A 13,529-nucleotide genomic window follows, 5' to 3' on the forward strand; every position below is an offset into this window, starting at 1 on the left:
GAGATATGTACTTCAAAATGATGTTTTGATTTATTAGTAATGTACATAAATACACATATTATGTATAAGGTTGTAGTCAGAGACTTGTACAGTTTAAAAAAACAAACCGTACTGTTCCTATTTCCTCAAAAAATAATTAATCAACTGTATTTATTATTTAGATATAATTATTTATGCTTTATAAGATATTTGAATAGATATCTTTAATCGTTAATGATAATTATGTGATTTTAGCGCAATTGATCATCTTTAAACAAAACGAACAAGGCTCAAAGTAAAGAAAAAACACATAACAACAGAAACACCCATGTTAATACAATCGCATGATTGATTCTCACAACTGCCTTGTTGATAAAATTCGTCTCCGCTAAAACTTTATTTTTCGATAAATGTTTTGTTAAAAAATGTTGAAACAATTAGAAACATTCATTGATAGTCAAAGTAGTGAACTTTCAAAGGGTTTGATTCATTGGAGCTTGACATATATTATTGATCATTTATCTATTTGTACCATATATTCACCCTCGCTAGATGAAGTGTAGCCTTGTATTGAAATGATGTGTTGTTAAGTATACAACACATAGTTTTTGATTATATTTTCTTCAATAATTTACTCATTTCGTTGTGAATAATTTTCAATGACACTAAAATAAGTAAAAAATGTTATACCTCTACTGAATGAATATCTTCATATATCGAAGTGAATGAACCTAAGTAGCATCCAAACTTAATCATTCGAAAAAAAATTTTGTTTTTTAATTTTCTTCTTTTAATTAATTACCCTTTTAGTTATTGGATATCTGGTGATAGATATATACGTATGACATTGATTTGGTATGTTAGGATGCGTGGTACTTTAGCTATTTTGTCTAACTTATAATTAAGTATGACTGATAACACGTGTTCTGTCTGATCAGCGATGAAGTTTGTATCTGTTTGTTGTGCGTATTGCACATTTTATTTTCTTTAATTACAATTTTGTATTGTTTGTTATGTGACAGTTAATAAAACTTGTTGGTTTTCTGATAGATTTTTATGCAGGGTCATCTCACTTCGTGTAGTTCAATGGCTTTGCCTCCGTTTGTTATACTTTTTATAAAACAGCATAGGTTTTATTCTCACGTTTTTTTTTTATTTAGTCGTAAAAGGTCCCAGTATGCATGACCTATATTTTTTTAGTTTCAATTAGATTGCCTTTTGTAGTATGACTTATGATTATTTTGTTATAAAATTAAACGATCACTTTTCTTGTAGTATGTCGATTCAAGACTTTTTAATACACTTTTGTATCTTTTTTTAAATACAAAGAGGTATAATACCAACAAGTATGCAAATACTATAACAAAAAGAAATAAAAAAAGTTAAAATCAGGGCCTGGTTTTTTTTTGTTTTTTTTTAATTTTACTTTTTTTTTTGTGAACATAACGACAAAAATAAATACTTAGGTACTCATCGTGCTGTACAAGAAGAACTGTGTAATAAAACATGTAAACACAACAAATAAGCAAAATAATTTATGATGATCAAGTTTTTAATTTGAAGAATATAATTTTCAAAGGTGTTAATAAGTCAAATAATATTGCTTTGTTTGAGAGATTGAAAACCACCTTCACTTACTTGCGATAGCTGTGAAAAAAAAAATAACATAAAAATATCTGACGGAAAGCACATCCGATCAGTATCAAGCACTAAAACTATAACAAAAAGAAACAGCTTCTTGAAGCTAGACTAATGCCGAAATTAACTTATAAAAACGTAACAAACCTGCACGACGGTCTGATTATATCTGAACGGCACATTGATATTGAGATTTTTCAATATTTTTTTTTATATATACTCAGAACTAAGAATGCTAGCATAATTGGAGGGACACATAAATTATGGATTTTCATTCCTGATTTTTCATCTGTATACATGTGTATCCATTCATTAGACTATTAACTTATCACTAAATATATTCTATATTATACAGAAAGTACAAAACCTCAGTTGTCTAAAAACCACAATTATGCCCAATATTTTTCATGACTTCCAATATTAATCCAGCTTTTTGGGGATAAACGTAATCTTAAATCAAACTGTATGAGGCTCCAGTTCCCTGGCCCTATGTTTCCTGAAATATATATGGTCAGCAAAGCTGACGATTGCATTTCAAGATATTTCATCAACCTAACCATAACTTATCTGTCAGGCATGAGGTCAATAATTTAGAAGACTCAAGAGTCTTATCAAATTTTGTCAAACTTTATAATGCATCGTTTTAGGTCCTTATTGAAGAAATCCTCACTAGGTTTTTTTTCGGAGGATAGCATTACAAACAAACAACGCATTATTTCTAGAAGCATAATCGTAGTAAATATATCCAAAAAAAAAAGGAAAAGGAAATAAATATTCGAGTTAATTATTTGAAACCAGACATTTTATAATATGCACCACTATACAAAGCTGTAGATACCTTTATTATCAACCATTTTAAACCAACATCAATTCCTTTGCATTAGATTAACTAAAATCACTAGTGTACCTCAAACCGACAACACCTGGCAATTGTTTGTTTTCGAAGTAGATTTGACCTTGACTTTTTAACTTTTTACATAAAATAAAATAAAATAAATAGGAGTTGCGTCTTATCTATACGTCTTCAATCAATACAAGTTAAATCATAAACTGAAATGTTTAATTTTTTTCGACGTTTTATTTGTTTTTTAGCAAGGTGTAGGTTTTTTTTATAATTTGAATAAGAACGTCTTCAAAAATTATAATCGGTCAACTATTTGTTTCCGACACAAAGAACAAAGACGTAATTACGAACTCACAAATGACAATACGTTCCTGATATTTTCCGGGGATCATAACCACCATGTTTATAAAAACTATGAGATAATTCACTGCACCTGCAACATACTTATTGTTAGTATGCTTATATTTCTGATATTTGAATTATTCATAATAAACATTTTCTCAGGAAATTGGCCAAATGTATTATATATAAAATATAATCGTACGTCTTGCATTTATTGTGTCGTGTTTTCTTTTTAGGGTTATATCGTCAAAAACAATATGGATCGTTTTAAACAAACCAATACACGTGTCCCCCTCAATATGTGGTTGTCCCCGCAGTTAAAGTTCCAAACAACATCGTTTTTGGGTTGTAAATCACATTACATAAACTGCTTGACAAATGAATTAGGTATTGACAATTCACTTTAAACTCTATATATACCCCACGACACTTTCTAAAGATGAAATCCTTGATACTCATGCTATGCTTCATTGGAATTTTAATCAAAGATGAAGATCTGGATTTCCCATAAGTGTACATGTATTGATAGATTGCACTTTGTAAAAGCAGCTGTTTCTCAAACCACGATTCTTTTGGGGAGATCTAGAATATTCATAAAAAAAATAATTTTGTTAACATACTGGTTCCCAGTTATGCTCTATGTGGTCCATCTCATAGAGACATAACTTCGGAATGTTACCAGTAAATTTACATGTGCATATTGTTTACATTGAAATCTGTGGTAACCCTTTATTCGAAGTAGGGTTAGTTAAGAACATTTGTGGTAGTTTAAACTCCGAAATGTTCAGGGCATATAAACGTTGAAAATATGCCGCACAGCCCTATATTTTGACCTTTGAAAAAAATTGTAGTGCATATGAACTTTCAATTCTAGGATAAGACTTATTTTTAAACTTCTAAGTAAAAGTGGCGTTAAAGGAGTTCCAATGGGAAATTGCATTGTCAATATTTACAGAAATGCAACCTCTGAATACATAAACTACATAAGTGTCCTTGCAAACAATGGTATATTGTTGGGTCTGTCAAGTGCTCCATACATCTCTTTCTTGATTATTAACATCAATTGTATAAGCAATCAAAGCCAGGCTTCGAAGTTATTGTAAAACATCATATTCTAGAGGTGGTGTGAATCAAATGTGGATACTTAAACATTCCAAAGATTTTTAGAGTACTCCCAATGCAAAACTAAAAGACAAACTAAAACAGTTGGTATTGCGTTGTTTCGTCAAAAAGAACAAAGTAAATACAAGTGTCTTAGCTTTAGAAGGGATAAATGAGACTCGGATTCAGATAAAAAAAATCACTGAAACTGACATTGTGAAGATGCTTGATTTCTTGATCGACAACATATTTGTTACGTTGTAAACGTATTGCGCTCTTCTTGCACACTTGTTTCTTTTATTCTTATGAGGCTGGCTTCATACAGAAACTTCTTAGGAAGAAAAAAAATAGTTAGCTATATCCTTTTACTTCATTTTCCGCCAAAAAGAGGATGTTCTCTTACTAAATAATTCATAATTTGCTGCCGATGTTGAACACATCTATCCAATTAGAATAAAGATAATTAATACCACCGATGACATGGATGAGTCTGCTTCATATCTTTACTTAAATCTAGAAATTAGCAATGAATGGTCGGTTGAAAACAAAACTTTACGACAAAAGAGATGGTTTTGGCATTCCAATTGTGAACTTTTCCTTGATAGAGGGTTGCTGTTCACAAGAAAAGTATTTAAAAAAGAGTTTCAAATGGTGAAGTTGAACTCATCCCATCGTAATTTTACGGATGTCATTGCGTGTTGGTTAAATGCTATAGAGTATCCGTGTCACAGCTAAAAATGGATATGTTTTTCTGTCGTAACTACAATCCTGTTCCTTTTTCAAGAATATGTGACCATCGAAACTAGATTATTTATGGGTTTGAATAAACATGAGCAATATGACGGTTGCCACATGGAGAGCAGGATATGCTTACCCTTCCATAGCACCTGACACCATCCCAAGTTTTTGGTGGAGCTCGTTTTGTTAAGTCTTTAGTTTTCTATGTTGTGTCTATGTTGTATTATAATTTTTCCTTTTGTCTTTTTCTTTTTTGCCATAGTATTGTTAGTTTTTTTTTTTATCGATAAGTTTGAATGTCCCTTTGGTATTGTTCGCCCTTCTTTTACATATATATGGTTTTGGAACAGACATTCTATAATTTCATGACTTAGTTATCGTTAAGGCCAACAATAAGTTTTACTCAAAAATGTATGAAGACACTGTTCATGTTGCTTTATGTTATTGTGTTTCATATGTGGATTTTCTTCCAAGAACCTCCTAGTTTTTACTAAATACAATCACAACACCAGCAGTGACATGTATGCATAATTATATACAATTCATTATTAATCATTTTACCATCACGAATTGGTTGGTCCATAGGATGTGTCTTTTTCCAAACTAACTAAGGACAATTTTACAACGTCTATGTGTATTTTTATCTGTTGGTATGGTGTATATATTTTATGATTGTGATAGACTCGTTGTCTTAACTTTTCAATGTTTTTGTAGGATTCTGAATATGTTTACAACAAGACTAATTGTATTTAACATTTTATTTATTTTATAATAAAAAAAACAATTTGGGTAAAAAAAGGTGGATTTCTTCAAAATTCTTATTATATTCATCCAGAGTATCCTTTGGATGGCCTTCTTCTGCAAAGCCTGTGACATTTAACGTTGGTACAGTATTTGGTTGTTGGACAATCTGAATCAGTATGACATAGTTTACTGCATTTACTGCGGCCTCCTTCTACTGACTGAGAAACGACAATTGAACCAGATGATCCAATTGATCCTCCTCGTCTAGAAGAAATTGTATCCAATGCATCCATGCCACTACGTCTAGATGTAATTGTATCCAATGCATTAATTCCACTTCGTCTAGCTGAGATAGCGTCAAGAATATCAGAATCTGTGTGACTAGACATTGAACCACTGCTACCAATAGTTTCCAAATGACCATTGTTAGATAGACCCACACGTCCGGTTAAAGACTGACCTGAACCAATTAGGCTACCAGATGATAATTGAACGCAATAGCTGTTGCATCCTTCGTGGATACATTTATGTCCTGATGCACATACTTTATTTTCTCCACATCCATAAATGCATTTTGAACCATCAATGCTTGACAGTCTTGAAATGTCTGATGATGAACCTCTAATCATTCCTGAAACTGTATTTCCATTTCCACTTCTTACAGATCCCGACAATCCAGATTCACCAATAATACTCCCAGATGATACTTGGACACAATAACTGTCACAACCATCTCGTACACATTTCTGTCCTAGGTTACAAAGTTTATCTACTCCACACTCATAATGACAGTTTATGTTGATACCATCATTGCTTGATACACCAGCAGATCTTTGAAATGAGGAGCTTCTTATAATTCCAGAGACAGCTGAATTTCTTCTGTCAGATCCTGCTGGCCTATTTGCATCAATTACATCTAGAACAGAAAGTGAGTCCTCAAGAGGACCGCTAATGTCTCTACCAATCCCATTGTCAAGCTGTAATACTTTATTCACTCCATGTAGACCTAATTTCTTTTCTGTAGGTGTATAGGCTGTAAAAAATTGATGCAAAGTTTAATTTAATTATAAGTATAAAGTGTAATGTTCTATATACAGATCTATCAGTGACAAGTTAGATTGACATTGATATGGTCATATTTATAAATTAACTGCAAAACTTTGAATTATTTGAGAAATTTCAGACATTTCAGATCATCTTTATAACTTTAAATTCGAATCTGATTTGACATTGTATCATTAAGATTCAGACTTTTACGCTGTTGTCTTTTGTAGACGAAATGCGGGTCTTGTGTTCATAATTATAAGTGTGGTATCTTTGACGAATTGCATCTTAACTACGACAGAAATCTTTGTGTAAAACAAAGCTCATCAAAGGTACCAGATTATAATTTGGTACGCCAGACAAACGTTACCATTTATATAAGGGTTCTTCAACAAAGTTTCTTGTGTACAATTTGGAAATTAGTATGGCGTTCATTATCACTGAACTAGTATATATTTGTTTAGGGGCCAGCTGAAGGACGCCTCCGGTTGCGGGAATTTCTCGCTACATTGAAGACCTGTTGGTGACCTTCTGCTGTTGTTTTTTTTATTTGGTCGGGTTGTTGTCTCTTTGACATATTCCCCATTTCCATTCTCAATTTTATCTTCGAGACGCTGGTATCAAAACAGTTTGGAAGCCAAATAAAAAATAATAATCTTGAGAAAGCGAATATAATAAAATTAACGGTACCAATTTTCTTGCACCAGATGCGCATTTCGACAATACATGTCTCTTCAGTGATGCTCGTGGCCAAAATATTTGAAATCCAAAGCTTATATAAAAGATGAAGAGCTATAATACAAAAGGTCCAAAAAGTTTAGCCAAATCAGTGAAAGGAATCAGAGCTTTGCATGAGGGAGATACATTCCTTAATTTATAATAATTTCTAATATTTTGTAACAGTAAATTTTAATAACACAAAAAATCCGTATTTTCATGCCAGTACCAAAGTACTGGCTGCTGGGCTGGTGATACCCTCGGGGACTAATAGTCCACCAGCAGAGGCATCGACCCAGAGGTAGTAATAAAATTAACGGTACCAATTTTCTTGCACCAGATGCGCATTTCGACAATACATGTCTCTTCAGTGATGCTCGTGGCCAAAATATTTGAAATCCAAAGCTTATATAAAAGATGAAGAGCTATAATCCAAAAGGTCCAAAAAGTTAATGCTTACCAGCTACTGACATTATGGTCAATAACATTGACAATGACATAATTTCAAATCTCATCATTTCAAAGAATCTGAAATATACAAAAGCATGTTTTAAAACATCTGTTTCCAAAAATAATTTTACAAATACGTTATGCCTTATCTAATTTCATAAACAATAAAAACAAATCTGTATAATATTTCATGATATTTCTTCTTGAAAACAATAATTTATTAAGAAAAAATGAAATTTCTAGAATTTCAGAATTTGTTTTTCAATTGTTATCTTTTTAGAATTTGTGTATTTATGGTGTATTATTAAAATCATGATGTAATAAAACAATTACTACGTACCAATTTATATGCGTTGAATATTTAATAAATTTTAAAACATTTGCTCAATTCCGTTATATTTAAAAACGAAACGAAGAGCTAAGTTGTCTATTGAAATTAGAGTAATGTTAAATTGAAACAATATAGGTGTACAAATTATAGATTCTAAGTTACTCAAAACTTAATCGTAGAAATCTTACCTTATTTTGAAGCAGTTATCAGTTTTTCGAATGGGTGAATAATGTTCCCTATTTCAGAACTGTTCTTTTATATCATCTTAATTATTTATTTATTTTTATTTGCATGCATACAAGGAAATATATATTTAAACCGCAAATGACGAATTTTGTTAATGTTGTTTTGACTTGAATGTCAAAGCAAATTTTATAAGATAGAACTGCACAATATGCAAATCAAAATAACCGATATGTACTAAATGTGTTCAAATGCACTTTATATTTCCTCATGAAACACACTTGTTTTTTTAGTTACGTCATTGAAGATGTATGTATTACAAAAAAATGTTGTGATGTATTTATAATATATATTCATATTATTAATAAGGTTATTAAGAGAATTGTACAGTTTTAATACACAAACAGTACTGTTTCCATTTCCTCAAATGATACGACCAAATTTTCTTGAAATAATTTTCATTTTATGTTTATACTAAGTCTTGTAAAATAATTAAAAAGACAGCTTCACTCGCGATCGTCAATGATGATATTTTGATGACCCCTGAAATGAATATCTCACAATAGGAAGATGAAGGGTTTGATAAAAAATAAAAACAGTCAAATTTCAAAACACCTTTGCAAACTCAATTGCTTGATTTATTATTGCAACAACCTTATTGATGAATAGCCGCCTCCTTATGTATTATCATGCAAGCAGTAATGTTATCTGCTGATGGTTTGGAACGAAATGTTCATCGGATATGCGTATAATTATGTACGCCGGTCATAATAAAATTGAGAATGGAAATGGGGAATGTATCAAAGAGACAACAACCCGACCATAGAAAAAACAGCAGCAGACGGTTACCAACAGGTCTTCAATGTAATGATAAATTCCCGTACCCGGAGGCGTCCTTTAGCTGGCCCCATAACAAATATATACTAGTTCAGTGATAATGAATCCATACTAATTTTCAAATTGTACTCAAGAAACTAAAATTAGAATAATACAAGACTAACAAAGACCAGCGGCTCCTGACTAGGGTCAGGCGCAAAAATACGGCGGGGTTAAACATGTTTATGAGATCTCAACCCTCCCCCTATATGCTTATAATTCTGATATTTGAATAATTTATAATAAACATTTTTACAGGAAATTCGACAAAAGTATTATATATAAAATATAATCGTATGTCTTGCATTTATTGTGTCGTGGTTTTTTTTTTAGGGTTATATCGTCAAAACCAATATGGATCGTTTTTAAAAATCCAATACACGTGTCCCCCTCAATGACAAATATGTTGTTGTCCCCGCAGATAAAGTTCCAAACAACATCGTTTTTGGGTTGTAAATCACATTACATAAACTGCTTGACAAATGAATTAGGTATTGACAATTCACTTTGAAACTCGATATATAGCCCACGACACTTTCTAAGGATGAAATCCTTGATACTCATGCTATGCTTCATTGGAATTTCAATCAAAGATGAAGATCTGGATTTCCCATTACTGTATTGATAGGTTGCACTTTGTAAATGCAGCTGTTTCTCAAACAACGATTCTTTTGGGGAAATCTAGGATATTCATAGAAAATTAATTTGTTTACATACTGGTTCCCAGTTATGCTCTCTGTTGTCCATCTCATACAGACATAATTTCGGAATGTTACCAGTAAATTTACATGTGCATATTGTTTACATTGAAATCTGTGGTAACCCTTTATTCGATGTAGTGTTAGTTAAGAACATTTTTGGTAGTTTAAACTCCGAAATGTTCAGTGCATATGTTTTTTTCAATTCTAGGATAAGACTTTTTTCAAAACTTCTAAGTAAAAGTGGCGTAAAAGGAGTTCCTATGGGAAATTGCATTGTCAATATTTACAGAAATGCAACCTCTGAATACATAAACTACATAAGTGTCCTTGCAAACATTGGTATATTGTTGGGTCTGTCAAGTGCTCCATACACCTCTTTCTTGATTATTAACATCAATTGTATAAGCTATTAAAGCCAGGCTTCGAAGTTATTGTGAAACATCATATTCTAGAGGTGGTGTAAATCAGATGTGGATACTAAAACATCCCAAAGATTTTTTAGAGTACTCCCAATTCAAAAGTAAAGTACAAACTGAAACAGTTGGTATTGCGTTTTTTCGTCAAAAAGAGCAAAGTAAATACAAATGTCTTAGCTTTAGAAGGGATAAATGTGACTCGGATTCAGATAAAAAAAATCACTGAAACTGACATTGTGAAGATGCTTGATTTCTTGATCGACAACATATTTATTACGTTGTGAGGACGTATTGCGCTCTTCTTGCACACTTGTTTCTTTTATTCTTATGAGGCTGGCTTCATACAGAAACTTCTTAGGAAGAAAAAAAATGAGTTAGCAATATCCTTTTACTTCATTTTCCGCCAAAAAGAGGATGTTCTCTTACTAAATAATTCATAATTTGGTGCCGATGTTGAACACATCTATCCAATTAGATTAAAGATAATTAATACCACCGATGACATGGATGAGTCTGCTTCATATATTTACTTAAATCTAGAAATTAGCAATGAATGGTCGGTTGAAAACAAAACTTTACGACAAAAGAGATGGTTTTGGCGTTCCAATTGTGAACTTTTCCTTGATAGAGGGTTGCTGTTCACAAGAAAAGTATTTAAAAAATAGTTTCAAATGGTGAAGTTAAAATCGTCCCATCGTAATTTTACGGATGTCATTGCGAGTTGGTTAAATGCTATAGAGTATCCGTGTCACAGATGAAAACGGATATGTTTTTCTGTCGTAACTACAATCCTGTTACTTTTTCACGAATATGTGACCATCCAAACTAGATTATTTATGGGTTTGAATAAACATGAGCAATATGACGGTTGCCACATGGAGAGCAGGATCTGCTTACCCTTCCATAGCACCTGACACCATCCCCAGTTTTTGGTGGAGTTCGTTTTGTTTAGTCTTCTAGTTTTCTATGTTGTGTCTATGTTGTGTCTTGTGTCTATGTTGTATTATAATTTTTCCTTTTGTCTTTTTCTTTTTTGCCATAGTGTTGTTAGGTTTTTTTATCGATGAGTTTGAATGTCCCTTGTGCTTTTTTCGCCCTTCTTTTATAGCAGTGACATGTGCGCAAGCATGGAACCGACATTCTATAATTTCATGACTTAGTTATCGTTAAGGCCAACATTAAGTTTTATACAAAAATGTATGAAGACACTGTTCATGTTGCTTTATGTTATTGTGTTTCATATGTGGATTTTCTTCCAAGAACCTCCTAGTTTTTAAAACTTATTTTTTAAACATTAAATACAGGTGACAAATACTATTTTATATTTTTTGAATTGGTAAACTACTAAAATGATATTTTCCAATCTAAATACAATCACAACACCAGCAGTGACATGTATGTATACTTATATACAGTTCATTATTAATCATTTTACCATCACGAATTGGTTGGTCCATAGGATGTGTCTTTTTCCAAACTAACTAAGGACAATTTTACAACGTAAAGATTGTGCTTTGTCATTACATCGTCTGATCTTTTAATTACCAAATATGCCAAATTATGAATAATTCTAAATGATACGGATGTTCTTTTCCCAGGCAGAAAACTCTAGTTTTATTTGGAACAACCTTTTTTGAACTTTTGTTCCTCAATGCTCTTCATTTTGTAATTTATTTATTTTGAATTTCGAACTTTTTTCACCAGAGCGTCACTGGTTAGTCTTGTGTGGACGAAACGCGCGTCTGGTATATTAAATTTTAAACCTTAGCTATCATTCGTGTGTTTCTCGATCATCTATGTTTTCCCATGTATTTGTCTTGTAGTCCTATCATGTAATGATGTCATTTTAATGTTATATATTCAACACTGCCATAGAAGCGGAAGGTTTAACATGCCATAAAACCAGGTTCAACCCACCATTTTTTTTTATTAAAATGTCATGTACCAAGTCAGTAAAATGGCCATTATTACATTATGGTTCGTTGTTGTGTTTCTGTTGAGTCGTAGTTCTCCTCTTATATTTGATGTTTTTCCCTCAGTTTTAATTTGTTACCCGGATTTGATTTTTTCTCTCAATCAATTTATGAATTTCGAACAGCGGTATACTCCTGATGCCTTTATTTACCTCACCAAAAGGCCAATATTAAGGATAACACAATATGATATGATTACATTTTTCATGTCTTTTGTGTTTTATGCTAACGTGTGTCTTATATGGTTTATTCTCAGAACATATTCATTTACGCTTCCTATATTGTTTAATATTTACGGGAGTGGTTACCATATATATAGTGTCCTTCATTGGTTTTTTTTTGTAATCTTTTTCCTTTTTTAATGACAAAGTTCAGAGTTACCAAATAACTTGACTTTCATATTTGTGTTATTTTGTCCGTTATGTGTATTTTTATCTGTTGGTATGGTGTATATATTTTATGATTATGATAGACTCGTTGTCCTAACTTTTCAATGATTTTGTAGGATTCTGAATATGTTTACAACAAGTCTTATTGTATTTAACATTTTATTTATTTTATAATAAAAAAAACAATTTGGGTAAAAAAAGGTGGATTTCTTCAAAATTCTTATTATATTCATCCAGAGTATCCTTTGGATGGCCTTCTTCTGCAAAGCCTGTGACATTTAACGTTGGTACAGTATTTGGTTGTTGGACAATCTGAATTGGTATGACATAGTTTACTACATTTACTGCGGCCTCCTTCTACTGACTGAGAAACGACAATTGAACCAGATGATCCAACTGATCCTCCTCGTCTAGAAGAAAATGTATCCAATGCATCCATGCCACTACGTCTAGATGTAATCGTATCCAATGCATTAATGCCACTTCGTCTAGCTGAGATAGCGTCAAGAATATCAGAACCTGTGTGACCAGACATTGAACCACTGCTACCAATAGTTTCCAAATGACCATTGTTAGATAGACCCACACGTCCGGTTAAAGACTGACCTGAACCAATTAGGCTACCAGATGATAATTGAACGCAATAGCTGTTGCATCCTTCGTGGATACATTTATGTCCTGATGCACATACTTTATTTACTCCACATCCATAAATGCATTTTGAACCATCAATGCTTGACAAACTTGAAATGTCAGATGATGAACCTCTAATCATTCCTGAAACTGTATTTCCATTTCCACTTCTTACAGACCCCGACAATCCAGATTCACCAATAATACTCCCAGATGATACTTGGACACAATAACTGTCACAACCATCTCGTACACATTTCTGTCCTAGGTTACAAAGTTTATCTACTCCACACTCATAATGACAGTTTCTGTTGATACCATCATTGCTTGATACACCAGCAGATCTTTGAAATGAGGAGCTTCTTATAATTCCAGAGACACCTGAATTTCTTCTGTCAGATCCTGCTCGTCTATTTGCATCAATTACATC

At 32.2% G+C, this 13,529-nt stretch overlaps 1 protein-coding gene across 1 annotated transcript; it reads right to left on the reverse strand.

The window, feature by feature from the left end:
• Window positions 1-5,433: 5,433 nt before the first annotated feature.
• LOC134724704 (uncharacterized) lies at window positions 5,434-8,149 on the reverse strand. The gene is made up of 3 exons (XM_063587885.1): window positions 8,117-8,149; window positions 7,608-7,675; window positions 5,434-6,419 (listed from the first exon to the last, which is right to left on the reverse strand). The coding sequence occupies exons 2-3, from the start codon at window positions 7,663-7,665 to the stop codon at window positions 5,470-5,472; spliced, it is 1,008 nt and encodes a 335-aa protein (XP_063443955.1). The 5' UTR covers window positions 7,666-7,675; window positions 8,117-8,149; the 3' UTR covers window positions 5,434-5,469.
• Between the last annotated feature and the right edge of the window lie 5,380 nt (window positions 8,150-13,529).

The sequence above is a fragment of the Mytilus trossulus genome, chromosome 1, assembly GCF_036588685.1.
Source record: "Mytilus trossulus isolate FHL-02 chromosome 1, PNRI_Mtr1.1.1.hap1, whole genome shotgun sequence".
NCBI lineage: Eukaryota > Metazoa > Mollusca > Bivalvia > Mytilida > Mytilidae > Mytilus > Mytilus trossulus.

What these genes read in the sequence shown, in the direction of transcription:
- LOC134724704 (XM_063587885.1), bottom strand. Translation starts at nt 7,665, where the DNA reads ATGATGAGATTTGAAATTATGTCATTGTCAATGTTATTGACCATAATG. An exon ending in GACCATAATGTCAGTAGCTG is followed by an intron (nt 6,420 to 7,607) that starts GTAAGCATTAAC and finishes AATTTTTTACAG; the next exon opens with CCTATACACCTACAGAAAAG.